The 27,662-nt window shown below is 49.6% G+C and overlaps 1 protein-coding gene across 2 annotated transcripts; it reads left to right on the top strand.

The window, feature by feature from the left end:
• Positions 1 to 241: 241 nt before the first annotated feature.
• Positions 242 to 27,457, top strand: HADHA (hydroxyacyl-CoA dehydrogenase trifunctional multienzyme complex subunit alpha). 2 transcript variants are annotated; one of them, XM_055714005.1, is made up of 21 exons: positions 273 to 391; positions 3,596 to 3,637; positions 4,815 to 4,856; positions 4,943 to 5,013; positions 5,818 to 5,951; positions 7,166 to 7,304; positions 8,313 to 8,432; positions 8,517 to 8,619; positions 11,979 to 12,101; positions 12,771 to 12,889; positions 13,619 to 13,675; positions 17,369 to 17,478; positions 17,763 to 17,897; positions 18,558 to 18,729; positions 19,442 to 19,528; positions 22,024 to 22,164; positions 23,420 to 23,488; positions 23,880 to 24,075; positions 24,947 to 25,061; positions 25,647 to 25,792; positions 26,950 to 27,457. In XM_055714005.1, exons 1-21 carry the CDS (start codon positions 304 to 306, stop codon positions 27,093 to 27,095), a joined length of 2,355 nt encoding a protein of 784 aa, XP_055569980.1. In that variant the 5' UTR covers positions 273 to 303; the 3' UTR covers positions 27,096 to 27,457. The 2 variants fall into 2 exon arrangements, with proteins under 2 accessions (XP_055569981.1, XP_055569980.1); XM_055714006.1 differs by lacking the exon at positions 3,596 to 3,637 and having other exon boundaries at positions 242 to 391.
• The last annotated feature ends 205 nt before the right edge of the window (positions 27,458 to 27,662 follow it).

Raw genomic sequence — 27,662 nt, 5'->3', positions numbered from 1 at the left:
TCCTCCCCTCAGGAAGGACCCCGCGCCCTCCGCAGCCTCCGGGGTGCCCGCCGCCTGTCCCGTAGCCCCTGCCCGCGCCCTCCCGCGCTCCCGTCCTCCCGCCAGCCTCCACCGCCGCTCGGTACAGACCAAAAAATTCCGAGACCTCGCGGTGAGCGCGAAAGAGCGAGGGAGGCGGGAGGCGGCTGCTGCGCAGGGAACAGGCAGCGCCGCGGACAGCCGCGGGCGGGGCGGGGCTGGCGGGCACGGCGCGGCCAAGCCCCCGGGCGGCCTCTCCCTCATTCGACCTCGCGCGCAGCTAAGATGGCGGCCGCGGTGCGCGCTGTCGGCAGCCTGAGGCGCTTCGCGGCCGCCGCCAAGTACGGCCCGTCCCGCCACCCACCGCCCGCGGGTGAGCTGGCGCCTCCGGGGCGGTGGCTGCCGCCTCCTGCGCCGGAGGGGAGCGGGGGGCAGGTGGTGGGAATGGGCGCGGTCTCTCGGGGTGGGATATCCACGCGTGAGGGACGGGGTGGCGCTGAGCAGGGTGGCGCGGGGCGGTGTGCCCACGCGTGGGGGTGGGGGGCGGAGGGCAGGGTGTCACGGAGGGGGTCACCGGGTGGTGTGGCCTCGGCTGTCAGCGTACGGCGTGTGAGAAGCGGGGAAGGGTCTCTGAGGAACAGGGCGGGGGTTCTCCCTGGGGGAGCTGTGGGGTGGGGGCTGCCCCCGCGGGGGTGTCCCTGCGTGTGTATGTGTCCCGTGGAAGGGATGTCGTCCCCACGGCCAGGGAATCGCGCAGGGGGATCCTTGGTCTGTGCCTAACCCATTCTGCCGAGGTTTCCCCAGGGCGGGGCTCGGTGCCTCAGTGTTCTGGGAGGCCACGGGGTGGGTGGTGCCCCCCCGGGTGGTGTCCCCCCCGGCAGGCTGGCTTTCCTGTGCCTGGCCGCGGCCTCTCTGTCCTCGCGTATTTTGGGAATGTGCGTATGGCTCTGGGGGGTCCCTGTGACCCTGCATTGCAGGGGGGGGGAGAGGCCAGACACAGACCCTCCAGTCAGGATTGTCCTTGGCACCTGAGATGATCCCCCGGGAGAGAATGTCCTTATGTATATGCGTGTCCCCAGTGCCCCAGTTTGCATGCCTGGCAGGGTGGGGGTGTCCCCGTGTCGTTGGATGTCTGGATCCTGGGGCTGTCCTCCAGCCACGAAGGCATGTCAGTGGGAAGGGGATATCCCCACATCCCTGCACCATGGGAAGAATGCCCCCAGGCACTTTTAGCATTTCCAGGTGCCCCACAATCTGTTCATTTTGGTACACAGACATTTCAGCCATTGACTAATGCTCCCTTGTGATCTGCAACCCAGGTGGGGCCTTGCCTTGGTAGTCTCTTGCTTGCTTGGAGTACTGGGTTGTGGTGCTTCCTTGCAGAGCTTCCAAAGCGAGGAGTCACCAGGTACCCCTAGCAAAGCTAAAGGGCAAGTCCTAGAGGCACTGGAAACCAGTTCTTGTTTCTGCACTTTGAAGGGCTTCAGGATCTGGTATCAATGTTGACCTGAAATCTAGCAGTGCTTCATTTAAACCTAAACCTGGACTTGGCAGTGCTAAGTTAGTGGTTGGACTCAATGGTCTTAAAGGACTTTTTCAGCCTAAATAGCACCCGTCTTATGTGTGGTGTTGGAGCAAGGTTTTACTTGAGCTGGTTGCTCAAGGAGCAGGGTGCTGCAGTCTGTAACAAGCAGAACTGTGGTAACTCCAGTGAGTGCTCAGGCTGTCATTGGTTGGACTCTTGTTATAACTGGCAAAATTCTTCATTGCATACAGTCCTGGAGCTGTGAGGATGCTGTCACTCACCATAATTAATAATGTTGTTCTGCCATAACAAATTGTTTGTTAAACTGGATGCAAAGCTCGCTAGGGCAGGCCAAAAAGCATGCAAAAGGCAGCAAGCAGACAGCATGAGCTCGACAGCTGGCTGTACCTGCTGAGCCACATGCCATGGGCTAGCAGGTTCCCAGAGGGGATAGGAAAACTTAGTTTGCCAAAACTTTCCTGTCTCACGGCTCGCAGTTTGGCACTCTGTGCCATCAGCTCGCAGATACAGGCTGAAGGTGTGGGTGGTCATCCTAAGCTTCAGCTGGCTTGCTCTGCTGGTGCTTGTCTTGGTCCAGGACTGCAGGAAGGCTTTTCCCCTGACTATCCATGGATGCTGTTCCCACTTCAAGGGGCATGCCACGTCTGGGTGAGTGGAAGGGTGGGAAGGGGAACTGCTGGACAGGGAGGCAGCTGAGGAAATAACAGAGGAAAGAGAAAGTGGGAAGAAACCAGTCCTGGCTGGGGTGTGTGAAAGGGGTGTTTTCCATTCTCTGCTGCATCCAAATTCATGGCAAAATCCTGAGAGCAGCTGTCTGAAGTGTCGGCATCCCTGTGTTTAGATGGTCTTTTAATTGGAGTGAGTGAAGTAGTGAAAACGGGATCAATATTCAAGGCTTTTAATTCTAGAATGAATGTAAGTGAAATAGTGGAAGCATGCATCTGGCCTGCTGCCGCTTCCTTAAGCGCTCTGAAGGGGGATTTTTCTGGCTCCAGTCTTGGCAAGTTACCATCGTACTGCTGAATGAATCAATGTCTAAAGCAGATGTGCTGTGACTGTGACCAAGTAACTGTGCTTTTAGTCGTAGACATGGAAGATGTTTTCCACAAATATTCTGGCCTCTAAAATAAAATACTGTCGGGCTAAAGCAGCCTCACTTAAATATGAAGCAGCTGTTACTCTGATGACAGTACCTTTCCCAAAAGAGACTATATTAAAATGTAGTGAGATGTGTTCAGTTGTGCCCTTGATATATTTTTTTTCCCTCCTTCATATCTCTTGTTTTGCTAGAACTCAAAGGCAAAATGGAATTCAAGGTTTAATGTTTTCATGGAAGCAGTTTGTTTGGAAACTGATATGAAAGAGGAAAGCATGTTAGACCATAGGAAAAGGTTAATTAATCCATTCCATTTTTAATTGACGTTGTCTGTTTTGCACACGATGTATTTTTTACTACGTAGTCAATGCCTTGCTCTCAGTAAATGTTCCCACATCCCAGCCTCAGCAGATGCCTGGCTGAGGGTGTGGAAGAAAAACATTATCACTTTCCTTGCAGCTGAGATTTGTTTGGTCTAATTCTCCTTCCTGCTGTGCCTTGCCATGTGTAGCCATGCAGGATTGAAGGGAATGAATTCAGTAAGAGTTCAGTCCTTGCCTTCTTTTTAAAGCAGTGGGGCTGTGTGGCTTTTATTGGGTTAAAATGCTGCTGTTAATAGCATCATATTCTGCTGAGGAGCATCTGTCAGCAGAGAAATTGTTGTCGGACCATGCTTGGTTTTGTGGGGAAGTAAATATTGGTGGTTATTTTCAGGTGTACCTGACCTTAGCGCACAAAAGGTTTCAGAAAATTAATGTTGGCTACAGAAATCACAATCTGGATATTGTTCTAGGCAAAAAATACTTTAAAGTAGCTTTGGAGTGGAAAGCAGTTCACTCTTTGTTTATAAAATGATATTGTGGGCACATGACAGCCACATGTATACCCAAATCTGTTCACCCGGACAGACTGACACTGAATTTCCATCCCCACAGCGTCGCACCGTGTATCCTGGGCTCAGGGAATGGAGCACAAAGGTCAGTCCCTACTGCCAGCACTGGAGACGAAGTGGAAAAAGGGCCGAAGTGCAGTGGAGCTCCAGCCCTGACCCAGTGTCACGGGGCTGTAGGGAGAGGAAGCACCTGTTGGTGAGGTGCAGGCTGAGGTTTTAAGCTTGTTTTCCCTGTATTGGATTTTCTGTCTTCTTGCTGCTGAGAATGGGAATGTTTCATTCCTAAACATTTTATCAGCATTGAGCGGTAGTTTTCCCCTAGTTAAATGGCTGTGTTCCAGTTGGTAGATGCACATATGTAACGCTTTTACTAGATTTCAGACTTAAAGCAGCTTTGGCAGGGATTCAGCCTAGATCTGCTCTAGAGGATTCTCTTGACCAAATCAAGGTCGATTCAGCTGAACTGAGATTCATTTGTGTCTTGAGAGACCATCAGGCCAAATACAATTTCTCATTAGAAAAAGGAGATCTGGGATTTATAAGGTGGAAAGTGGCATTTCACTTGTAGACGGATCTTGTTCATACCGTGGCCTGAGTTTTATGGGTACTTTGAAACAAGACAAGTTTGTCTACATGCTTCCATATGCAATTAGTAGAGATGGATTAAGTATTTTGTTTATAGATGGGGAGGCAAGAATAAATATTTGCTGTGCTCTTTTTGTTGCTCACCAGATGTATACCCTGAGATCTCTGAAGTAATACTTGGGGTGGCACCATTCACTGCCAGAAAGAGTGTGTTTTTGTAGAAATATTCTAAGGCAGTTACGTTTGATTTGCAGAGAAGCTAACTTGCCTGCTTGAAACTCTCTGTAAAGTGCAGCAATGTCTCTGGTTTAGGGTGTGAAGAAGCGTTGAACTCTGCATACTAAAGGCAAAACACCCCTGGGTGCCACCTGCTTCACCTTGTCAGCTCTTTGGGAAGAAGGCTTTGATTATTTTTTCTTTGCGCTTGCTTTGGCGTTGCTGTTGTTGGAAGCCCTAGTGTGGAATCTGTGCTGTGAAGGTCACTTCAGTAGTGTGGAATCTACTGAACTCTGGTGGTGGCACAGGTCAAGCCATAAAAGAAAGAACTGGCTTGTACTCGGGATTTTCCAAAACGCTGTACTTGGCACATGAGGGGAGGTGGGAGGATGCATTAATAAGGGAGAGTTAAGCTGAGGCTACTGAGAATTCCTTTAATACCTGCAATATCTTTTGTTTAGGTTATGCTTGCCGTAACATCTCCACCTCCACTGCTCTTCAGAGTAAGTGTAAAGCTTTTCTGTGTGAGTTCATCCTCTTTCTTAAAATCCACTGAGCATAAGCTGATAACACATTTGTTTGTTTCCAGCTAGAACCCACGTTAACTATGATATCAAAGGAGATGTTGCCGTTGTGCGCTTCAATTCACCAAATTCAAAGGTACTGTTTTAGCTGGCTGTGGTTAATAGGCATAGCAATGGAAATGGTAGGAACAGCAGTCATACAGCGAAGGCATTGAAAAATCTAATTTGAGATTAAAAACTTCCCTAACATGCAGCCTTTCAAAGTTGTGAGCGAAGTAGAAATAGTAAAATGAGCATTAGGATGTTTAATGAGACATGTGAAAATGCCTCATGGAATTATTTTGTGTGTACTAAGCTAACTTGTCTCTCACTGGCACAAGATACTGTTAAATTTTATTAAGGTCTTGGATTCAAGACAGTTAGGAGAGTGTCTGTTATATAGAAAAAAAAACAGCTTAGAAGCTCATAAAAATCTGTGTTTAAGGTCACAAACCCACTGTTGGTGAGGTTAAGGAGAAACATCTTAATAAAAGATTATTTGGTGACCTGCTGCAAGGCTTCATCTTGGAGGTGTGGGTTTTTGCTCACAGTATTATGACTTAGAATGAACTATTATAGCAAGTCTGGGCTCAATTTGAGCACCCCAGAAGTGTTACAATTGTGCCAAGTAATGGTCTGGCTGTTGGGTGAATTCCTGGATGGCCTAGTCTCACCCCCCCCGCCCCCCAACAGAAGGCAAATCTTGAAAGGCTGTAGAGCTGCTGCTCCTGCTGGCTTGGAAAATCCATTCAGGCCTGCCATTGGTTTTGGCTTTTTGGTGTCAGTCTGTCTTCTGTGCAAGTTTTCTGATGATGTGACGATTGAGTCCAGTACTGAATCAGAGGTTAAACTGTGCTGTCTCATGGGCTCCCTATTTACAATGCTTATTTGCCGCTTTCAGGTGAACACTCTGTCCAAACAATTTAGCTCGGAGTTTACCGATGTAATGAATGAGATCTGGGCCAATGAAGCTGTCAAAAGTGCCGTCCTCATCTCTTCAAAGCCAGGTTCTTTCATTGCTGGAGCAGATCTCAAGTAAGTACAGGGCATTAGAAATTATGCTGATGGAGCTTTCTCTGAAGTCCAGCATCCGGGGCCAGCAGTCTGGTGTGCTGTGAAGTCTGAGCAGTTTGTTGCTGACATCTCCCCAGGGGCGAGGCAGAGGCTGGGAATGAAATCTGTGTCCACAGAGTGCCCAGCTTGCTCAAGTGAAGTTAGGACCTTGATAAAGAGGAACATGACACTGGCTGTAACACTTGGTCACTCCTTCCTGCGTGCTGGAGTGCAGCCAAGGAAGCCTGTACTAGCTCTGGGATAAGCGTTGTCCTTTGGTTTGGGATGCAACAAGAGCAGATAATTTATATGCAGGACTTCGTTTAAGCTGAGTTTGAGTGCCTGGTAGTCTGCCAGCATGGCCCCTTGATTAGGCAGGATTTGGCGCTCTGCCACGTGGAGCATCTGAGCAGCCTCCCAGGCAATTCAGCATGCATAACTTTTGCAGGTTGTGGGACGACCTGTGTGGGTCCTCTCGCTGGGACCTGGAGTGCCGTTGGCTCCTAGTCCTGACCTAGGGCAGGACAGAATAGTTGTTTAAAGATGTTAAAAGCCAGAAAGCTCTGAGGAAGGAATGTAAATTATAAATAGACCCTTCAGAACCTTTTTGGCTGGCCTTATTCAGGGGCAGAGGCTTGATACATGTTGTGGTGGGAAGGAGGCAATAGGTAGAGCTGGTAAGCAGAGCAAAAGAACAGGCTGTGTTTGAGGTGTCTGCTGGTCTCAACACTACGAGCCTCTTGAATTTTGCCTGCCTGGCAAACACTGCTAGAATCCATGAGAATAGTTGGCACAGGGAGTCTCTAATTGGCAGTGCAACATCAGAGGACTGGCCATCTGCTCCTCTAAAAAGTGATTCTGGGCTCCCCCCTCCACCCTTCCTGGCAAGTGCTTTGAGGCTTCCTATGACCCTTCCTCCTCTCCCCCAAAGGTTTTCAAAGCTCTGACACAAGGAAACTCATTCACTGCCTGCAGGCACAGCCCAGTGTCAGCGTGCAGTGACTTAACCTACTGAATTTAGTAGTCTTCCTGTGTTGTCTGTTAATCTAAGACTAGGAGATGAAATAGCTCTTGCCTGCCTGTCAGTCACTGGAGCTTTGTGGGAACAGAGAACAAACTCGTTGAAGCACTTCTTATTTTACTGCTGTTTTCCCAGTGCTTTTCCAATTCTGATCAGCCTTTCTGCCTCACTGCAGCATGCTTGAAGCCTGCAAGACTTCTCAGGAAGTGACTCAGCTCTCTCAGGAAGGACAGAAGATGCTAGAAAAAATTGAGCAGTCTCCAAAGCCCATAGTTGCTGCCATCAGTGGGTCCTGCCTGGGAGGAGGACTGGAGGTACTGACCAATTCTGGGTCTGACAAGCAGGTGTGGGAGTTGATAGCACTGGTTCTCTAAACTATACAAATGATGCCTGCAGGGCCACTTCCTGTGAGAGGGATTTGAGACCTGATGGGGGTTCGTTACATCCATTCAAATGAGTTTGTAGCAAGTTAATGGGTTGCTTGTGCTTCAGGGCTCTGCCATGCTAATTTTTCTGCTTCTGTTGAGAGCAAGCTAATGAAATATGAATCTACGTGGGCCAGGCTAATATTTAGATAAGAGCGTCCCAGGGAAAACCGGCTGTTTCCAGCAGGCCTTGGATCTGGATAAATGCTGCTGGCAGAGTCCAGGCTGGAAATTGCTGCTTTTCAGATGAAGCAAGTCTCATATCCCAGCACCTTCTATTCTTTAGAAGGTTGTTGTGAGACAGATGAGTGCAGAGAACCTGGCCAGGCTCCACCCAGGCCTGCAGTACTCTGCTCCATAGCTTGCCACTTTGACTGGGTGCAATATTTGCTTCATAACCTCCATCTATGATTTTGTAAACTGAAAGACTTGCAATTTCTGGAGCAAGGTTACTAATAAAGCATAATAACCTTGTGGGATTGGAGTTGCTTCAGTCTTGTACTGATTTCTCCAGCAGTGACAGCTTTTTACAAGCACTGTGGTGTCAGATCTGGACTTGGTGATCCAGTGATAAACCAAGAATCATGGCTGATGTGTAAATGGGACCGTGCTGTCAGCGTAGTGAATGAATTTAGTCCTTGATTTTAAAATAGCTTGGCTCAGTTTGGTAGTTTCATGTTCATGTTGTAACTGCTTGCTGTCATCTGCCTGTTGTGCTCTTCTTGCTGGAAGAAGCCGTAAGTGAGCCCAGAGGGAATTTGGGCAGTTGAATTAGGGAGCTGGAGTAGGGTTGGGAGGAAAGCTGAGGCAGTGTGTGTAATAGACCTTTGTGATGGATGCCCAGTTCTTCTGTGGCCTTTGACAGGGAAACCTTCAGTTTTCTCTTCCTTTTCTAAGGTTGCCATTGCCTGTCACTACAGAATAGCAGTAAAGGACAAGAAAACAGTTTTGGCAACACCTGAAGTGTTACTGGGTCTCTTGCCAGGAGCAGGGGGTACTCAGAGGCTGCCAAAGATGGTAAGTAAGAGGAAAACTTTACATAGTAGCCTGTTCTGCTGCATGGCATGCTCCTGTTCTGAAATCCCCTTTCTGCCCTTCCAGGTGGGACTTCCTGCTGCCTTTGATATGATGCTGACGGGAAGGAACATCCGTGCTGACAGAGCAAAGAAGATGGGTCTGGTTGACCAGTTGGTGGACCCACTAGGTCAGACGTGATGCCGCTGAGATTCCTGATCTGCTGCCTGTCAGTTAATCTCTCTACCTTACTGAAATGGGTAGAGAAGCCATTCATGCAGCCAGAAGTCTAGTGGGGACAGAGTATTGGGACTACAAAGTCCTTGCTATGCTCTGCAGTGCAATCTCCATTCCTACCTTAGAAGCGTATGCATGCAGACCTGGAATCGTCAGGCTTCTGCTAAAGCTGAGTGACCAGGGAAAAGTTAGCATAGAGGGCAAGCCTGCTGGCTCTCTTGCATAAGCTAATTATACAGATAAGAACCTGCATTCCTCATTTATCATGTTAGAGGGACAGATTACAATCCATAATGAAAGGAGAATAGGTGACCAATGTCTGTATTTATGCAGCCTGTAAGTGTTAATCTGTGACAAGATCTTGAGAAGAAGCCAACTCCCATGGCTTAGGTGCTCTGAATCGCCCACTGACTTTCAGCTGGGTGGAGCAAACCTTGCAAACTGCAGACTTCCAATTGCTGAGCAGGCTAGTGAATAATTTCTTGCTTCTGCTGTTTCTTCACTAGGGCAGCTTTCTTAGAAGCTGACTGGAGGGGCAAGCCCTCCACAGCTGCCTTGGAGAAGTCTGGGCAGCTGTGGCCAGGCATCAGAATGGAAACCACTTTGCTAGCTGGTACTGCCATATAGTTGCAGGTTGCTGAGCTTGGTTTTCCCAGGCAGAGCACAGCCAGAGTACCTTGGTGGCTCTTAGCTCCTGTAGTGGAAGAAAATAAAATAAAAAGATGCTGCTGCCTACTCTGAGAAATGCAAGGGAAGCCTTTTTGTCTGTTCTGTCTCGTGTGCCAGTGTTCAGCTGGATGAGATATCCTTAGCTCTATTCTCGCTTTTAGAATGGATCAGTGGTAGTCAGGCTTGAGTTAAAATTGCTTGAACAAACTTTACTACTCTATACTTGCTTAAATGTGAACTGGCTTTTAAGAGCCACCAAATGTGGCTTTTTATACCAATGATTACACTGGCTTGCTTAAAGGAAACCTGAACTTTCTGAAGAGCTGTTTGGAATCCTGGCTGAGACTAGATAAGCACATAGGAGGAACACAAAAACAAATTATATGCAAGCATTAAGAGTCATTCCTCCTTCATTCAAATAGCAGCCAGTGCCAGAAGGCTTTCTGCTGAGTATTCACATGTTCATTCTCAATGTCTGGGGGAAAGCAGCTTTAACTGGGGTGATGCTTTAACTGATTGTAGAAAGCTTTTGAGAGACAGCATTAACCAGGAGGCAATTTCATGGGGTGCAATCAGTCCTCCTTCAGCAGAAAGCTTTACAGCGTTCTCTTGATATATTTACTGCCAGATCTAATTCTGGCGTGTGCCATTTATACAAGAAAGCAGATGTGAGTCAAGAGCTTGGAGTTCCTGGGTTAGGACAAAATGTTGAGAGGCAACTGCAAGTAAAGTAAACCTGCAGATGTGAGTTTGACCACCTTGCCTTGAATAGTTCTTATAGCTCAGACTTACAAATAAACAGTTCTTTTCTTCAGCTGTAGTATCAAAGTCCAGTGCCTGTTGGCATTGAACACCCAAGCTAATGGGAAGAGGTGGTCAGGTGTTCGCATCTTGTAGCACATCAGGTCACTAAAGCTCAAGGTCTCAGGCATGTCGCTTTGAAGCGGTGGAAAGAGAATTTGAAAGCTGGTAAGGTTTGGGCTCAGAAATCCCAAATGCTCTCAAATTTCCAATAAATTCTCTGAAATCCACTGTGTATTGCTGAAACATAGATTATACAGCAGCTCTGGATTGTTTTCTGTGCTGCCAGTAAAATGAAATATGCTGTTTTGTTTGGAGAGTTTTCCCCCAGGCTGGCCCTGACTTACTGCCAGGGTATGAGTGAGACTTCCCAACAGGGAGCTTTCATGATCTGTTTAAAATGTATGTGTTCCTTTACTTGCTGCTTGCTGAGAGACCCTCCAAGAGGCAGCATCGTCTGGGGTCTGTGGAGTATACGCTCTCAAGATTTTATGCAGAGAGATGAAATCTTAAAGTTGAAGACCTCAGCTTCGGGTGGAGGGAGAGAGTAGTGGGAAGTGAAGGAGCAGGGGCGTTCTGTTTTTTGTTTTTTAACTGTCTCCTGTGTCAGGGAGTAGTTGTCTGCACTGGTGTTTTCTTAGCTCTGAGGACTTTGTGCAGCATCTGGGTGTGGTTGGGGCAGTTTATAGTGGAGGTTAATGAGGTTGCCGACGTGTAAGGATACAGAGTTGTAGCCTCATCAGGCTTGTTCTGCTAGTTCAGGGGCAGCCGAAGACTGCACATTTAGCTGCAGGCTCCCTGTGGTGACCCTGTGCAGAATCACTGGGCATTGCTCTTTCATTAATGACTCATTGTGTTTGCCTCTAGCAACCTCACACAGCTGCCTTTTCAACCCTATACTCTGTGCTTCTGCAGTGATGGTACAAGTCCTGTGCTTGAAATTGTACACCCATCCTCAGAGGTTGCTAAAACTTCATTTTGTGGTGACTTGCTTTGTTGTTTGTGGGACAGCTTTAAGTTAGGCTAGGTGTTACCGTGTGTTGCACTAGGTAAAGCAAGTGAGAGATTTCCTGCACCTGAAGTCAAAGGCTGAGGTTTCATTGGACATTGGCTCCAGTACAGGTAATTTTCAGGGGCTCAGTGCTTCATAACTGTTGTCGGTAAGTTTACGAAGCAACAGTGTTGGCACAACATAGTTGTGCAGACTTACCGCCTAAGAAAGGAGAGGTGCAACAAGGGGGAGGGGAAGCAGGACACAGGTTCTGTTGAGATACACGTGTCTGCAATTATGCAAAGTAAAATGTTTTGCTTCGGGTTGGGTTGAGGAATGAAGAGCACAATTTGCAAAAAGATGGTCAGGTGCTGAAACAGGGACGCAAGAGGGGTGGTGGGGCCTCCATCCTTGGAGGTGTTCAGAGACTGGCAGATGTCCCTGAGCAACCTCATCCAATTCCAAAGTAGGATTTAAATTTGAACTTGGCCCTGCTTTGAGCGGCAGGTCAGACCAGATGGCCTCCCATGTCCCCTTCCAACCAAAGCTATTCCACGGTACTATGAAAGTAGCATTGATGTTTAAGTGCATATGGCTGTCTGCTCCCATTGGGAGCAATTTTGGCATTTCTGTATAATGCCAGGTATATTAAATGCCTTGGCGTTTTCATATAGGTGCCTGTTGAGCCTTTCCATCATTGTTCATAATCAAGAAAAGTCAAATAGGTTGGGGGAATAGTGGTAACAATTCGAAGGAACATCATGTTGCTGTCTCATCCTTGCTTCTCCACATTGGCATCCATCAGCGATAACTTCTTGTGCATTTCATCAAGACTTCTTTTGTATTCACAGGGCCAGGCACGAAGGCTCCAGAAGCACGAACAATTGAATACTTGGAGGAGGTAGCAATTGGCTTTGCCAGAGGACTAGCCAACAGGACTGTGTCTACCAAAAGATCGAAAGGGCTAATGCAGAGTAAGTGTGAGCATCATGGCCAAATCCCAAGGGACTCTAGTTGAGTATAATCCATCTTTGCTTCTCAGGGGTATATTTGTACTTCTACTTAACTTTGTTTTGAAAATGGAATTATTTCATGTTGTAATTGTCTCTTAAGCCAGGTGGGTTGGTAGAGAAAACATTGCTCTGCAGACCTGGTCTTCAAGTAGTGTTGCCAGAACTGTTCATGGTGGCTCCTGAAGTGTACTAGAAGGGAGCCAGGCCTCAGGGAGAGAGCAGCAGCTACCTCCAGAGGACTGTCCATCTTCAAAGATTTAGTAGCAAGTTCTGCACCAAGCTTGTGTAATCAAGTGGGAAGAGGCACATGGGTCTGCTCTGCACTAACCCTCTTTAGCGGAGCCCTTAGGCAGTTACTAGAGCCCAGAAACTATGCCATCTTTGTGTGAGTTCTGCTCCCCAGAGCTCAGTCTGTCACCAGTTGTATTAGGAGGATACTTCAGCCCTAAATGAGGCTTGTCCATGGAACAAGTGGTAGAAACCCTTCTGAGGAGGCCATGTTACCTGTGGCTGAGTTTCAGGTGCATGTTTCTATTGCAGATATGCAATTAACATCTATATGTCTTAATCATTTAAAGGCTGATTGTGCATATAGCACTGTGCTGAGACATGTTTTGTCCCGTCTTGCAGAGATAACAGACTATGCCATGGCTCTTCCATTTGTGAGGCAGCAAGTCTACAAGACAGTGGAGAGCAAAGTTCAGAAGCAAACCAAAGGACTCTACCCTGCTCCACTAAAGATCATTGAGGTAACCCCTGCTGCGAGGCATAAGAAACTGTAGTGAAGGTGGGTCTGTGGGATAACTTGGCAACAGAGGGAAGATGGTTCCTTCCTCAGAGTCAAGCCACAGTGTCCTGATCTTCACAGATGATCAGACTTGATGAGAGCTAGCTGTGTGGTGTATCCAGCAAGAAGGAATGTAAATAAATTCGGAATAGCTTCCCAGAATATGATCACCATTTTATTTGGTACCAGTAAGGGGTAGATCAAGAATCCCAACTGAGGGAAGGCTTAGCTGGAATACTTTGTGAAACTTTCAGCTGCAACTTTTCAAGGTTTCCTGTACAGTTTCTAAAGAGTTGTGCTGAACCTGTTTGAAGCTAGGGAAATACCAATTGCTTTTTCATAGCACTAACCACACGCTACTTTGAAGGTTAGTCTCGTGAGATACACAGGCATTTTATTACTTGCAGACACTGTCCATGGTTGAATCCTTAAAGTGACTTTTCACTATTTAAGTTGTTGCTAAGACTTCTCTAAAACCTGTGAATGCCTCCCTCTGACTCTGAGAACAGTGACATTACAGGAATACAGTCCTACTGACAACTGCTGAAACGACAAGGGATGTGTAAAAATTAATCTGATGGAACGCTCCTTGCCATCTATCCTGTGCTAGAAGGACAAGGTGATTCATAGCTCTGCAGATGTTGGCAAACATGACTTCAGTGGTGTATCTTTATTGTTCTTTTTTGACTAGGTTGTGAAGACTGGTCTTGATCAGGGGCGTGATGCTGGATACCTCGTTGAATCCCAGGTAAGGAGATTAGATCCCTGGGTAGTAATCAGTAAATTGTGTAGTTGGGGGGGGATTTGTGTTTGACCACACACAAAGGATAATATTCATCATAGGCTGCTCAAAATGGTGTCTTACTCCCTGCCCTTTCTTCTGACAGTGGGTCTGTGAAAAAGGCCTGTATTGAACAACAGAACTGTTTGTCAGGATTCTTTGTCTGTGAAAACAGTTTGTGCCTTTTCTCATTCCTGTCTGTTATCTTTCTGAGTGGGAAATAACCAGACAGAGTTCACCGATCTAGGTTTCACCTAACAGGACTTAAATTCGTCTGTGTTTGAGCACTGTTTAGGTTTTTTTTTCTGGTCGTCAGATGGGACAGGTAACCTGGAGATGTGGGAGTTAGCACTCTGTGTCATCAGTGTTTTCAGGCAGTTTGGTGCAAACAAGTAATTTCCTCCAAGAATTAACTTTCATTTTTCCAGTGCTCTGTTTACTCTGTCACACTTTTTCACAATCACCTTTGTTCAGGGTGTTGATTCTCCATTACGCTTGTTCTGCTATTTGTCCTGTTTTCTAGGCCAGATACTTTGTGCTGGTCCTTTTTCACCCATTGATAATTCTGGGTGCTTCTGAAAATTAGGTGGGTTTTTTTCAGTAGTAGTTTCTCTACTAGAACAGGACTTGTCTCTCCTTATCCCTTGGTCAAACTTAGCTACTTAGTAGCCACTCCACTCAGCATACTGGCTAGTACTGGCCACTCAGGGGGACCTCATCAGATGGGAGAACTGGGCAGACAGGAACCTCATGAAGTTCAGCAAAGAGAAATGCCAAGTGGTGCCCCTGGGGAGGAATAACCCCATGCACTAATTCAGGCTGGGGGCCAACTGATTGGAGAGAGTCCAGCAAAGGATGATTAAAAGGCCTGGAGCATCTGGCACATGAGAAGAGGCTGGGAGACCTGGGACAGGAGAAGAGAAGACTTGGGGGATCTTACCAATGTGTATAAATTCCTGGTAGGAAGCAGTAAAGAAGGCATAGCTACACTCTTCTCAGTGGTATCCACTGGCAGAATAAGAGGCAATGGGCACAAACTGCAATGGGAAATTCAACTTCAGGATACAAACCAACCTTTTTTTTAAGGTGATTGAATGCTGGAACAGGTTGCCCAGAGAGACTGTGGAGTCTCCCTCCGTGGCAATACTCAAAACCCAGCCAGACATGGTCCTCAGCAGCCTGCTCTGGTTGATCCTGCTCTGAGCAATGGGGTGGGACAAGGCGATCTCCACAGGTCTCTTCCAGCCTCAACTGTTCAGCGATTCTGTGATTCTGTGAAATGAGTCTCTATTTAATTCTTACTTTCCCTTCAATTCTTTAGTTTCCTGGCACATCAGTTGCGTTTAGCACCAATAATGACTGTTAAGGGTAATAAAGTCCTTTGCGTTTTAAGGCCCAGAAGACTTCACCTCTTATTCTGAGTGCTGCTTTTCCCCTTTGTAGGTCCAGCCAGTGGTGAGACTGAGTAGGTATTAGAATCATAGAAGAGGTGTCCTGTCGCTGAGGTGTAGGTACACACACATACATGCTCACAAACACAGAGTACACACACAGCTGCCTGCGCAGATAGCACAGTGCCTTTGCTGCTGACACCCGCATGAACACAAACCCCTCGCAGGCATGGCCAGCGTGGATGATCGATGCTGTTCCTCCTTGATGGGCTGATCAGAATTGAAGTTCATGTGCAGCAGCAGTAAGTGCACATATGTGCGCATGCATGCACAGCCCTTTAGTAGCTGGCTCTAGGGGTTTCATCTGTCAGCTCATTGGCCTCAGGGCCCAGTCTGACTAGCTGCTGGCACACGGACCTCATGTCCTAAATGCCATTCAGTCCTCCTTGGAGTTTGCTAGTGACACACATGGGAGAATAGAAATAGAGTTTACTATGGAGGTAGGACAGACTCTGGTGGGCAGGTCATGGGCTTGGGCAGGCAAGCCTACTCACCAGTGGCTTGCTTATGCGTGACCCTTTTATTCCATGCACATACGGTCTTTGTTTTCCCGTGCTTGTTCATCCTCAGCCATCTTGAATCCCTCCCTTTCTCTGCCCTTGTCTATGCCTTAATAAACAACCTGCCCCTAATTAGTTTTTCCTCACTGGTCCCAGTTTTGCTATGTCTGTACTCAAATGCGTTATTTCTGATACTGAAGAGGTGATTCTGGCTGTGTGCGCTGTCACTGGTGTGGTTACCTGGGTACTCCAGCTCTGCAGACCTGACTCCCCAGAAGACCCACAACACTCCTGTCTGAATATCTCTGTGTTTGGATCATCTCGTGTTGCTGCCCCTTAACTGCCAGTGAAATCCATCCATCCACCCCCCTAGTACTAGCTGTAACTTTCACCAGCTTCTCACACTGCTGTCACATCCTGCAGTCTTTCCTTTTGTTCTCATCTGGTGACAAGATCCTGGTCTGAGATGTAGCTATCTGTCTCCTACCTTAACAGAGACGTCCTGGGTTCTGTTCTGATTATGCATTCCAGCCACGTTTGGTCTGGTGCTGAATAAAAGGCTTAGGATACTCTGTTCCTTACAGAAAAGAATGAATGTTTTTTTTCTCAAGAATAGCAGCAGGATGGAGATCTTTCCCAGAACCCTCTAAAGAATAATAAATGTCGGTGTCGTGTCTTTTGTTTAATGCCTCCCTTTTTCCCCTAGGATAGGAGAGCTGTAGATTCTTTTACAGGCTTTGTGTTTCTGATATTTTAACGAGCCTCGAACTCACAGGACAGTGGTTGAAGGAAGATATAGCCGGCTCTAAACTACATTGCGTTGGTGGCTTTCCTCAGCTGACTTGGCTCAGACAACATTAGTTTTCTGTCGCCTAACACTGTCTTTTGTCTTCCTGCCTACTTTCCTGTTTCATGCTGAGTACTGGGAAGTTATGCAGGCCTTGGGTTTTGTTGCTTGTCTGTGATCATCTGGCAATAGTATCAGGCTACTGCTATCAGTGAGAACTGGCCCATTTAAAGATTTTTCTCAAAGCCTGAGAGCAGGGCCCTTTCACCTGGAAGCTCTGGGGCAGTGGCCCTAGCTAGTGCAGGATGCATGCAGGGGAGAAAGGGTCCTGTGTCACTGAAATACAGTCCTGGCACTGGGGAAGTAGAAGTGACTCCTGCATTGATCTCATACAACCCTGCAGCTGCTGGCTGGCCGAGGCTGCCAGGTCGCTTCTGGCTTACCATCATGCCAGTGAACTGCCAGGGAATGCTCCTCCCAAAGCTGTGCTGGGAGAGTGGAAATGAGCTGTGAATGATTCTGTGGATAGGAAGGAGGTGGACGTGGAAATACTATGGCTGCATTTGTTCCCTGGCAGAACCCCTGTCCTTCCAGATATGAGTGTTAGAGAGGTACACGCTCTTTCCCGTGCTTTAAATTATATTGTTTATGAGGAAGGACATTGAACAAGCAGGCTTTTACTGCTTTCTGGCATCCCATGGGGAAGGTAGTGGTGCACAGTGGGCTGTGCTTGGCACAGAAGGTGTGTCTGCAGAGGATATATGTGCCCTGTCCATTCTTCCTTTTCTAACCAGGTTACTAGTCTGTGCAGCTACATGGGTGGTTGTGCTCTCCCCTTGCCATGTTTTTGATGGGTGTATGCTGGAAGTGAGACAGTTGTTAAATGCCAAACCTCTCTGCTTCTCTCTTCCCTTTCTTCCAGAGTTTTGGCCAGCTTGCAGTGACTAAGGAATCCAAGGCGCTGATGGGGCTTTACCATGGGCAGGTGCTCTGCAAGAAGAACAAGTTTGGAACACCACAGCGAGAGGTCAAGTAAGTGGGATGCCTGAAGGAGCAGTTGGAAGACCTCTGCTAAAAGGCTTTGGGGACCCAGTGGCCTAGCGTCCTGAAAAGCAGTGTAGCAGAGCAGGGAGATTTCCAGCCTCCAGAAGACTGATCCTCTGTAGTTTGAAGGTCTCGCCCACGAGTGAAACCTTCTTGCATAACCTTGCTAAAAATTGTGCCTGGGTGGACAGGATCTGTACGAGTCTGACAGCAGCAATGGAAATTCAGCTATTTTGAGCTTTGAATGTGTCCCCTGGTCCTTTTCTGTGCAGGACTCTGGCAGTTCTGGGAGCAGGGCTCATGGGAGCTGGGATCGCACAGGTTTCCGTGGATAAGGGCCTGAAGACCATTCTGAAGGACACAACACAGCAAGGCTTGGACAGAGGGCAGCAGCAGGTCTTCAAGGGGTATGTGAGTTAAAAGGAATTTGCTCAGGATGGGTTGGGACTGCCTTTAGTGAAAATACACCTCTGCTTTCAGGCAGTCAGGAACTTCATGACACCTTTGTTCCTTTGGAGTCTTCTACCATCAGATGTCACAGAAATGCTTTCTTTTAAGGTTGCCCTGTGCAGTGTGCTGGGATATTGCTACAAAATAGGCACAGTGTATTCAGCCTTAGCTCCTTAGGTAGGTAGATGACCTAACAGATGACTGCTTTAGCTTTTAGATTTAGCAGTAGCTTATAGAGCTAAGGGGGGAGGGAGTCGTCCTGGCTGCCTAAAGGCCACATGTCAGGGGAGGCATTGGGTCAGTCTTCTCAAAAGCTGGATTTCTTTCCCCTGTCCTCCTGGCTCAGCAGTAATGGTTCTTAGCTGTGCATAGTCAGGAGTGTCAGCAGCTGACCTTCAGACTAATGTACCAGCTGAGTTGTGTGAGCAGGGCTCTCCTTTTTCCATATGGAAGGAGGGGCCAGCATGCAGAATGACAGTTATGCTGGATTGGAGATGGTGTCTTGGGTCCCAGCTCCAGGAGGGAGGGAGGAAGGGAAGGGTGCCCTTGGCATTGTGGTGCACCTCCAGCAGTCTGGGCTGGCCCGCTCAGGAGCTGTGACCACTGTCCTTCCCTAGGCTGAACAGCAAGGTGAAGAAGAAGAGTCTGACATCGTTTGAGAGGGACTCCATTCTCAGCAACCTTATGGGCCAGCTGGACTACAAGGGCTTTGAGAAGGCAGACATGGTGATCGAGGCTGTGTTTGAGGACATTAACATCAAGCATAAAGTGCTGAAGGAAGTGGAGGCCGTGAGTAATGGGTTCTGAGCATATGTGGCCCCTGTGCAGTGGAGGCTCAGGGTCATCCTGTCCTGTGCTGCTGGGTTTGTCACATCTTCGCGCTGCAGTTTGGTGCTTGGTGCAAGTTTCTTATGTCAGTACGTGGGTGGGTGTCAAGGGCAGTCTTCCGATTTGCTAAGGATATTTGTTGCTTAATAAGGAGACCATAGTTCTTAGCTGAGTGGGGCAGTTCTGACACAGTTCCGACTCCTGGGAGCCGCTCCAAAAAAACTTGCATTTGTCTGAGCACATTGATATAACAGTAATGTCTTTTGGTATCTCCAGAACTTACATTCCTTTACCTGCTATCCCTAGCTTGCTGCCACTGCTTTTTTTCTGTTCAAGAGCATGCCTGGGGAAATAACTGTATTTGAAGGAGCTGGTCTGTGCACCTTTCTGAAGTCCCTTTCTGCTGGTCTAATGTGGTTGCAGTGGTCTGGCAGAAACATGGGGGTTCTGTGACTAATATCGCAGGCCTGGGGAGAGTTCAGGGGAAGTCAGATTTGGCTGAGTTGGGCTGCTGCTTTAGAATTAGTTTCTAGTGCTATCTGCCCTGACAGAGAAAATCAAGTTTGTCTTGTTTGTCAGGGTTACCAGGTGCTGGTACCGTTCCTCTCAGCGCGCTCTGTATCTGACTCTGGAGCCTGTGCATTTACACTGCCTCTTCTACCCCCTGCCACAGGTGATCCCTGCTCACTGTGTCTTCGCCAGTAACACATCTGCCCTGCCAATCAGCCAAATTGCTGCTGTTAGCAAGAGGCCAGAGAAGGTGAGTACCCAGTGCCATATGCCTGCTATGAGTCCACTTTGCGCTGAGGTGCCTGTTGGTGGCAAACTGACTTTGCTGTAGGTGAGCGCTGGGATCTTTTGCTTCCTCCTCAGAACATGACACAGCTCATCCTCTGCCACCAGTGCAAGCTTTAGACAAAGAGCTTGAGATCTTTGAACAGGCGAGAGAGTGATGAAGGTAGGCTCAATCAGAGTGTGATGTTGGCAAGGCAGGGTGCAGCAGGGAGGTCATTGCACTTCAGGAAACATTAATGCACGTGGGGGCAGAGAAGCTGTGGAGAGACTCAAGCTGAGAGAATTCCAGCCAAGACGACTTCCGTCATTTTGGTAAAACAATTAGACATAGGAGTGACTTGCCACAATGGGAAAATGCCTTCTCCTTCTTGGAGAAGGCACTAACCTAGCAGCAGAAAGGGAAGAGAAGTCAGTGACTGGAAACTGAACTTGGAGATGCTGAAACTGAAGCCTTGGTCAGCCATGGAATCAGCTCCTGAGGGGACGGTGGGTTTTTCTGTCTGGCTCTGTGATCCATGTGAACAGGGTACCAAGGGCAACATAGCAGCCTGTGGCAGAGCTTTGGAGCAGAGGACTTCTTCATCCCTTTCCTTGAAGGGATGCCTCGCCTTACTGTGAGGGTGGTGAGGTGCTGGCCCAGGCTGCCCAGAGCAGCTGTGGGTGCCCCATCCCTGGCAGGGCTCAAGGCCAGGCTGGACGGGGCTGGGGGCAGCCGGGGCTGGTGGGAGGGGTCCCCGCCTGTGGCGGCAGGCGGGGGGTGGGGGGAAGAACTAGATGGTCTTTAAGGTCCCTTCCAGCCCAAACCATTCTATGCAGTCTAAACGGCATGTAAAGTAACTACATCCTCATCCCTTAGCCCAGGCAAGCGTAGCTGAGGCGCTTGGTGGAATTACCAGCTGAGGGGTGTGAATGCACGAACTGGGAGGTGTCAGCTGCATGCTGGTTTTCATTGCTGTCTGTGACTGCTAAGGGTACCTGTGATACCTGATAGTGAGGCTGGCAGGTGTGGCACTGGCCCTACAGGAGACCTGCACCCTTCAGGGAGCAGCAGCAGGAGACCAGACATGACACTGCAGTGTCTGAAGTACCATGAGGGATCTGCGTGACCAGATGAAGCCTCCTTGTGAGGACTAAGCATTGGTCTGGAGTGGCCTTGATATAAAAAGGGGGAAACTCTTTCCCCTCATTTAAAGAATCTGCTTTGCCTGCCTGGGGCTGCAGAAAATGCAGGGAAGAGCGAGCAGTTCCCCCTGTGAGATAATCCCATCTCCCCCTCTAAAACAAGTGGGATGGAGAGACAGCAGCCTGGGGAGGAGAGGGAAGCTCCCGAGTTCAGCTGGAAAGTGTTGCACAGAGGCAAAACCACAGGTACCCTTGGCTGGTCCCCTAAACTCCTACAAGGGACTCAAGCCTCCCAAGGGCAGTGTGTTGCCTCTGCTGCTTGTCTTCCTGCAGAAGTTCTGTGGACATCTGCAAAGGTCATAGAGTAACAATACATGTGTCCCAACTGCTGGAGGTTCCTGTGACCTTCGTGAGCCTCTTCCTGGTTTGCTGTTGGACCGTAATTGCATTAGAAATGCACACTGAGGCTTACTTGTTCATACTGGCAAATAACATCCTCTTGCTGTATAAGTTGTCTGTGTAATGACTCTTTATAGGGAGACTAATAGGAAACTAATTAGCGTATTTTCTTTAATTAGTTTTGCAGTGTACAACTTTCCTGCAAGGAGACTCTGACTTATACAGATCTTGGTGCCAAGTGTAGCTTCCAGGAGGCATGAAGGTGACATGCTGATTACATGGTCATGTTAAAGCGAGGCATGCAGCCGAATAATCTCTGCTTAGATGCTGTTCCCAGATGAAGGCTGCACTTACCTCTATAATTAGTTTCTGGAAACATGCCTTCTTGTCCTCAAATTCACTTCATCACTAAAAAAGAAACAAAGCTTTCACAAGCAGAATGCAGGGACTCCTCTCAGCATCTATGTCTTGACTGCTGTTTCACTCTCAAAATCCAGAAGCACCACCACTGAGGTGAGGTGTGTGGCTGCCCTGCCAGCTCCGATACTTCCTGCAGATCACGCAGAGCCTGTAATTTGCCTGGGAACTGGGCTTGGCTAAGATTCCCAGGCAGGTTTTGCTGCAAGACTGTTAACAAGTACAGAGAGGGCTGAGCAGCCCTCTTAGTCCTGTAAGCATTGTACCTTAATTCTCACTGAGGCAAGAGCTGTGGAGCCTGGGCATGTCCTTAGGAAAGCCAAGGAGAGAAAGGGAATTGGAGAGCACTCCTGTCAGAGAGGGATACAGTAGAGCATGTGGCTGAATGGGTAGTACACTGTGGTGGTGGGTCCTGCAGCCCATGCTGGCCTGCTTCCCTCTGCAGCTGGACACTTGACTTGCCCAGCAGATTACTCTGGGAGCCAAAGTCTGTTTTAACCCTGAGCTCTTCCTTCTGCCTAGGTGATTGGGATGCATTACTTCTCCCCTGTTGACAAAATGCAGCTGCTGGAAATCATCACCACAGACAAAACTTCGCAGGACACGGCTGCTTCTGCTGTTGCTGTTGGCCTCAAACAGGGCAAGGTTGTCATCGTGGTAAAGGTGAGGGAGCACTGCACAAAATATGAGCTGGGATAATAAATAAAAGGGCAAGATTGTGCACTGAGAGGTGGCTGAAACGTAACAGTGAATACACTGGCATTAGTTACTTGTGCTGAGAAGTAAAAATGGAGGTTAGAAGGCAGGTGCTGAGGTGATCCCTCAAGTGTCCTTTGGAGCAGCCATGGACGGCCACAAGGCACAGGTGCCAGCATGAGGAGCTGGCAGTCCTGTTCCGTATAGCTTCCAGGAGGCTGAAGTCTGTAGTGGCATCTGAGATGGAGCAGAGTCCAGGCAAGACACTTGCTGCCTCTTCTCCCTGGCAAGCTGCAAGGACAGAGGGTCAGTGGCCAGTAACCCTTCTCTTTCTGGATTTAGATCTTCTGTAAGAGAGGGCAGAAATACACATGCAAGTGTAGAGAGACCTTGCACAGCAAGGTAGTAGTTGAGAGCAAACTGCTGTGTCCCCTAGGAGGAGGCAGCAGAGCCTCAGAAAGCCCAGAGCTTTGAGTCGTTTGTTAGGCTGACAGCTGCTGGTGAACACACAGCTCTCCAAATGGAGCTGGTCTTGTGCTCTGTGGTAGAAAGCATCAGTGATGCTGTTTCAGCTGTGTGGAAGGTTCAGCCCATAGGCTAAAGGCAGTTTGAGTGTATTTTTGGATTGGTCTTTCCACTGATGCATGAGGTTGCCAGCAATGCTGAGCAGGTCTCTCCTGTGGTGCTGGGAAAACTAGCTTGTCAAAAAGTGCTCTAGGCATCTCTGAAGGCCAGTGGAGATACCGTGCTGCTTCTCTAACCCTCATCCCCCCATTGGATGCCTCCCTGAGTGGCAGTTTGCAGCTAATCTTGTTGCTTCCTGACTCTGAGCAGTATCAGCGGTGAAACAACTGGGTTATGCCTGTTTCACTTGTGCTGAGCACCCTTTCCCTCATCAGCCTGTTGGACTTTGTGAAGCAAGGGGGTTTCTGCAGTCTGCTTGGGACCTCAAGGCACTATTTCACATAAAAACACTCTGGGCTGAAACTTCCAGGGAGTAAGTTCATGGAGGTCTTCAAACGCTACAGAGCCCTACGGGGGAAAAAAAGTGATTCTAGCAGTCACTAACATCCTGTTAGAAATGGAGTTTGGTGTGCCTGCCCTGCATGTCGGTGCCTGAACTGCAGCCTGGGCTGTGAAACGCAGTTCTTGTCCTGCCGAGAGAGGCCGTGTTCCTGCAGTTCGTACTCACCTGCTTTCCTGCTGCACTCCTCTTCCCTAGGACGGGCCTGGCTTCTACACCACGAGGTGCCTGGGGCCAATGCTGGCAGAAGTGGTCCGAGTTCTGCAGGTGTGTATCCTGTCAGCTACTGAGCATCCACCAAACAGTTGTGTAAACTCTGCTTCTTTCTTGCCCCTGATCAGGCTGACCCCAGCCTTGGCTAAGAAGGGAGGTGGGTCACCAGCCCTGGTGCTCCTGATTGTCCCCAGCCTGCTCTTGGCTGAGCTGTAGTCTGATGAGACCTGGCGTGGGCAGTAATGAGGCTCTTTCCTCCCCACGTGGCACCAGAGGAGACTCAGTGGTGCAAGCACAATTACACTGCTCCTGTCTGTAGTCAAAAGGCTAATGGGGCTGCTGGTCAAGGTCTGTGGCCCCAGATGAGCAAGGGCTTTCTGCTCCCACACTGGTTTTCCAGGAGCGTCACCCAGAGATACTATTGCTTCCCCTTCTGTTCCTGCAGGAGGGCATTGACCCAAAGAAAATAGATGCCATCTCTACAGCCTTCGGCTTTCCTGTGGGTGCTGCCACACTGATCGATGAGGTGGGTGTGGATGTGGCCACGCATGTGGCCGAGGACCTCGGCAAGGCCTTCGGCGAGCGCTTTGGAGGAGGCAGCATTGAATTGTTCAAGCTGATGGTGGAAAAAGGCTTCTTAGGTGAGATGCTAGGCTGTTTTAATCTAACATGTCTCCCCTTTGTTCAAGAAAAAGCGCTAGCATCCATTAGCCTCTGCTGCCTCAGGCGAGAGCAGTCAGAGAACATCCCTGGGGATGGGTCGGGAATCCCTCCCAGCTGTACCCTTTGGCTGCAGCCAGACCTTCCTTTGCAGAAACAGCAGCAGCAGGCAAAGATGCTGCCCAGAGCAAAGGCAGCAGACAAGATCTCCCAAACCTGTGTGGCCCCTTTGTGAAACTTGTACGAGTACTCTGGGACACGGAGAGCAAGTGACCGGAAATAAACATGCTCTAGTGAAGCAAGCCTGAGCTGAGCTTTAGAAGCTCCATGCAAGGAAAAATTCTGTCTCTGTCCACATGGTAGAAGCTGTACACCAGTGGCACTGGGTGCCAGAGACAGCTGTGTCTGAGCACACCAGGACAGAGCAGCACCTGTCAGTGGGACATGCACTTGGACCATGATGGCTCTCACCCGCCGATGACCATGGCTGTGATCAGACTCCTGGCAGTGAGGGCTGCTCAGGAGATCTTGTCACCTCTGTCCCTTGCTCCCTGGGACTGTTGTCTTTTTGCTGCTGTAACCACAGAAATGGTGGTGTTATTTGACTGTCCTCTGGACCTACTGAAGGCATTGGGGCCTGGCAGAGTGGCAACATCTTGCCACGGAGTCAAGACATGGGCCCCCTTCCCTCTGACCTCTGTGAGTCAGCTTGCTCTGAAGTGCAGAGGCAGTGCCTGTGCTGGGAGGAGCTGCTCATTCTAACAGAAGCAGGAGTCACAAGATCAGAGCAAAGGCCCTGGGAGCAAAGGGGACGCATGGCAGGATGTGACTGTCTCCTTTTATCGCTGGCAGGTCGCAAGGCAGGGAAAGGCTTTTATGTTTACCAGGAAGGGGTGAAGAACAGGAACGTGAATTCTGGCATGGATGAGATCTTGGCGCGGTTCAAAGTGCCGGCCAAACCTGAAGTGTAAGTAGCTGTGCATGCTTGAGTGGTGGTGTGGGCTGGCTCTCACCCCTGCCCAGCTCCTCCTGCCTCTGAGCAGCAGCACAAGGGCTGCGCCAGGCAGCACTGGGGGACATCGCTAAACACTGAGTCACTCCAGGTGGCATTTGGTTGTTCCCAGCTGGTGTGTATGGGCAGGTTGTTGGCTCTAGAGAGCCTGTGCTAGCAGGAATGGGGTGTCCTCAAAGTTAAGAGTGTTTGCCTGAGTACGTTTGCAGAAAGCTTTTCTTGTGGTGGGGCTTGTCCAGGCAGGTGGGTTGGTGCAGCCTCCGCCATGACTTTCCTGGTGTTGGACCTGTTGTACAGCCTGGTGCTGAAACCTCTCCTGGAGCAATTTCCATCTGGCCTGATCAAGCCTTTGCCATTCTTAGGCAACTGCTTCATGACACATCAAGAACTTAATCCTTATCCTCACATGGATAGGAACGCTCCCCAGTGAGAAACCATTCTCTGCCCTTGGCCTGGCTGTCTCCCACCTGCGCTGGCTTCATGTGCTTCTCCATCCAGCTACTATTACCTGCACAGCCCTTACAGACTCTTTCCTTGCAGCTGCACTGATGAGGACATCCAGATGCGCTTGGTGACGAGGTTTGTGAACGAGGCAGCCATGTGCCTGCAGGAAGGGATCCTCAGCAACCCTGTGGAGGGAGATATTGGTGCTGTGTTCGGCTTGGGCTTCCCACCATGCCTGGGAGGTGAGTTACTGCAGCTGGGGTTTGGGCTAGGCTGCGTGGCTTGGCTTGAAAGCTTCGTAGTGGACTTGCCTGGTGGGCTCTGGCTGCAGTCAGCTGTTAAGGCCAGGTTTGAGCTGCAGTCTGACAAGCCTGAGCGTCCTCCCATGTAAAGCCTGAGCCAGAGAGGTTGCTCCAGTGTTCCGCCCTGTGAGGTGGTGGTGAGCCTGAGAGCTGCTGTGAGATGTTTCCGCCAGGACCCTGTGGAGTTCCTCTGCTGCTACAGCTGTTTCACAGAGCTGTGGCTGGTGGGGATCAAGGAACTCTAACCAGGTCATTTGCTGCGTCTTCAAGCTTGAATAAGAAGGCGGAGTCATGCTGGCCCCAGCCTTGTCAGCCCTTCCTGTGAGAACTTCAAAGGAAGAGCTTTTACCGTGCCTGACAGTCACAGGGGGGTAGGTGTGATGGGAGACTTGCAAAGGCCCTAAATTTTGAAGAAATGCCTGGCTGGCTTTTGTGTAGCCGCATGGTGCCTGGTGAAAAACAAGGCCCTGGTATCTCATCTCTTGCCACTGCTACTTGCCTGGCTGGGTGGGCAGGTGTCTTGCAGCACTTCTAGAAACCTGGTCTCATGCTGCACATGATGTCGAAAAATGGTGCCCAGGGACCCAGCGGTTCCCCCCTGCCTGCCCTCACGTGGCACAGATGAAGCTGAGCTAGTGACTTCAGCCATGGTGTACAGCACTTTGCAGGCCAAGGTATTTCTTGGGCCCAGCCAAGAGCACGGGCAAAGTCCTTCTGGACCCAGCGTGGTGGGCAGCCACAGCCTGCACAGTGGGTGAGGCACGAGCTGACACTTGGTTCACAACTGAAGGATACTCGGGGCTCCTGGGCATGTGGCAGTGCTTCGGCAGAGTACCTAGCACTTTGCCTTCTTGAGGCAAGCTCAGACCAAAGGACCAGTGCCAGTCATCTGTCCCCCAGTTTGTCCCCAGCAATTGAGTCTGTCTCCACTCGGTGCTGGTGGGCCGGCTGGGAGCAGAGTCCTGTGTTGCCCTGCTGAGAGACTGGAGGTCTCTTTTGGAGCAGGCGGGATTGGCCAGATCCAGGACTTTTGCCCTTCCAAGCACCTTGGTGCTTCTTGCTTCCTCAGCACAGATGTCCCCCCCTGTCCCCGGCAGGTCCCTTCAGGTACACGGACTCCTATGGAGCCAAACAGCTGGTGGACAAGCTGCGGAAGTACGAGGCCGTCTACGGCAGCCAGTTCACGCCGTGCCAGCTGCTGCTGGACTATGCCAACAGCCCAAGCAAGAAATTCCACCAGTGAGCATGGCCTGACACCAGCCGCCCATGATGCACCGACCACTGAAGCCGGGCCCACGGGCTCTGCAGCGACACCCTGTTCCCTGTAGGTTAATCTCCAAAGCACCCAGGGGAGGGAGGGAAGGAAGGAGGGTGGCAGCAGACTGCCTCATGGCTTCTAGTCGTTTCAAGTGCCTTATCAGCTACTGTGTGTTAGGCACCCCCGTCCCCTGCCAGCGTGGGCCTGGTGCCTCCTTGCTGGAAGGGAGGATTTCTTCTGTTTCACCGGCGGAGCTCCCGGTCTGGCAGGCAGCATCCAGCACACGGCTTGCCTTGAGGCCTTGCCTTTCCATAAGCTTCCAACCAAATAAATCCCCGTCTCCTGCGTTTGGACTCCATGCCTGCTTCTCCTCCCATCTCCCTGGGGCAGCAGCCTCTCGGTACCAAGGAAGGGAACCACTCGAGTTGGAAATAAAGCGTTCAGGCAATCCTCTGGGGTCTTCTCTGTGCTTGCTGGCTGAGAGACCCACAAAGGGGCTGCTGGCCGTTGCCAGAGGGTGGGGAAAGGCAGGGGATGGCAGCAGTGCAGAAC

This window comes from Falco cherrug, chromosome 6 (genome assembly GCF_023634085.1).
Source record: "Falco cherrug isolate bFalChe1 chromosome 6, bFalChe1.pri, whole genome shotgun sequence".
Taxonomy (NCBI): domain Eukaryota; kingdom Metazoa; phylum Chordata; class Aves; order Falconiformes; family Falconidae; genus Falco; species Falco cherrug.
Note: the sequence above shows the minus strand (reverse complement) of the source record. Positions and strands in the feature narration are given on the sequence as shown.

Excerpts from the sequence above, each read along its gene's own strand:
- HADHA (XM_055714005.1), top strand. The coding sequence starts at position 304 with ATGGCGGCCGCGGTGCGCGCTGTCGGCAGCCTGAGGCGCTTCGCGGCC. Across the intron at positions 4,857-4,942 it reads CACCTCCACTGCTCTTCAGA|CTAGAACCCACGTTAACTAT; the intron begins GTAAGTGTAAAG and ends GTTTGTTTCCAG. Across the intron at positions 12,102-12,770 it reads ATCGAAAGGGCTAATGCAGA|AGATAACAGACTATGCCATG; the intron begins GTAAGTGTGAGC and ends CCCGTCTTGCAG.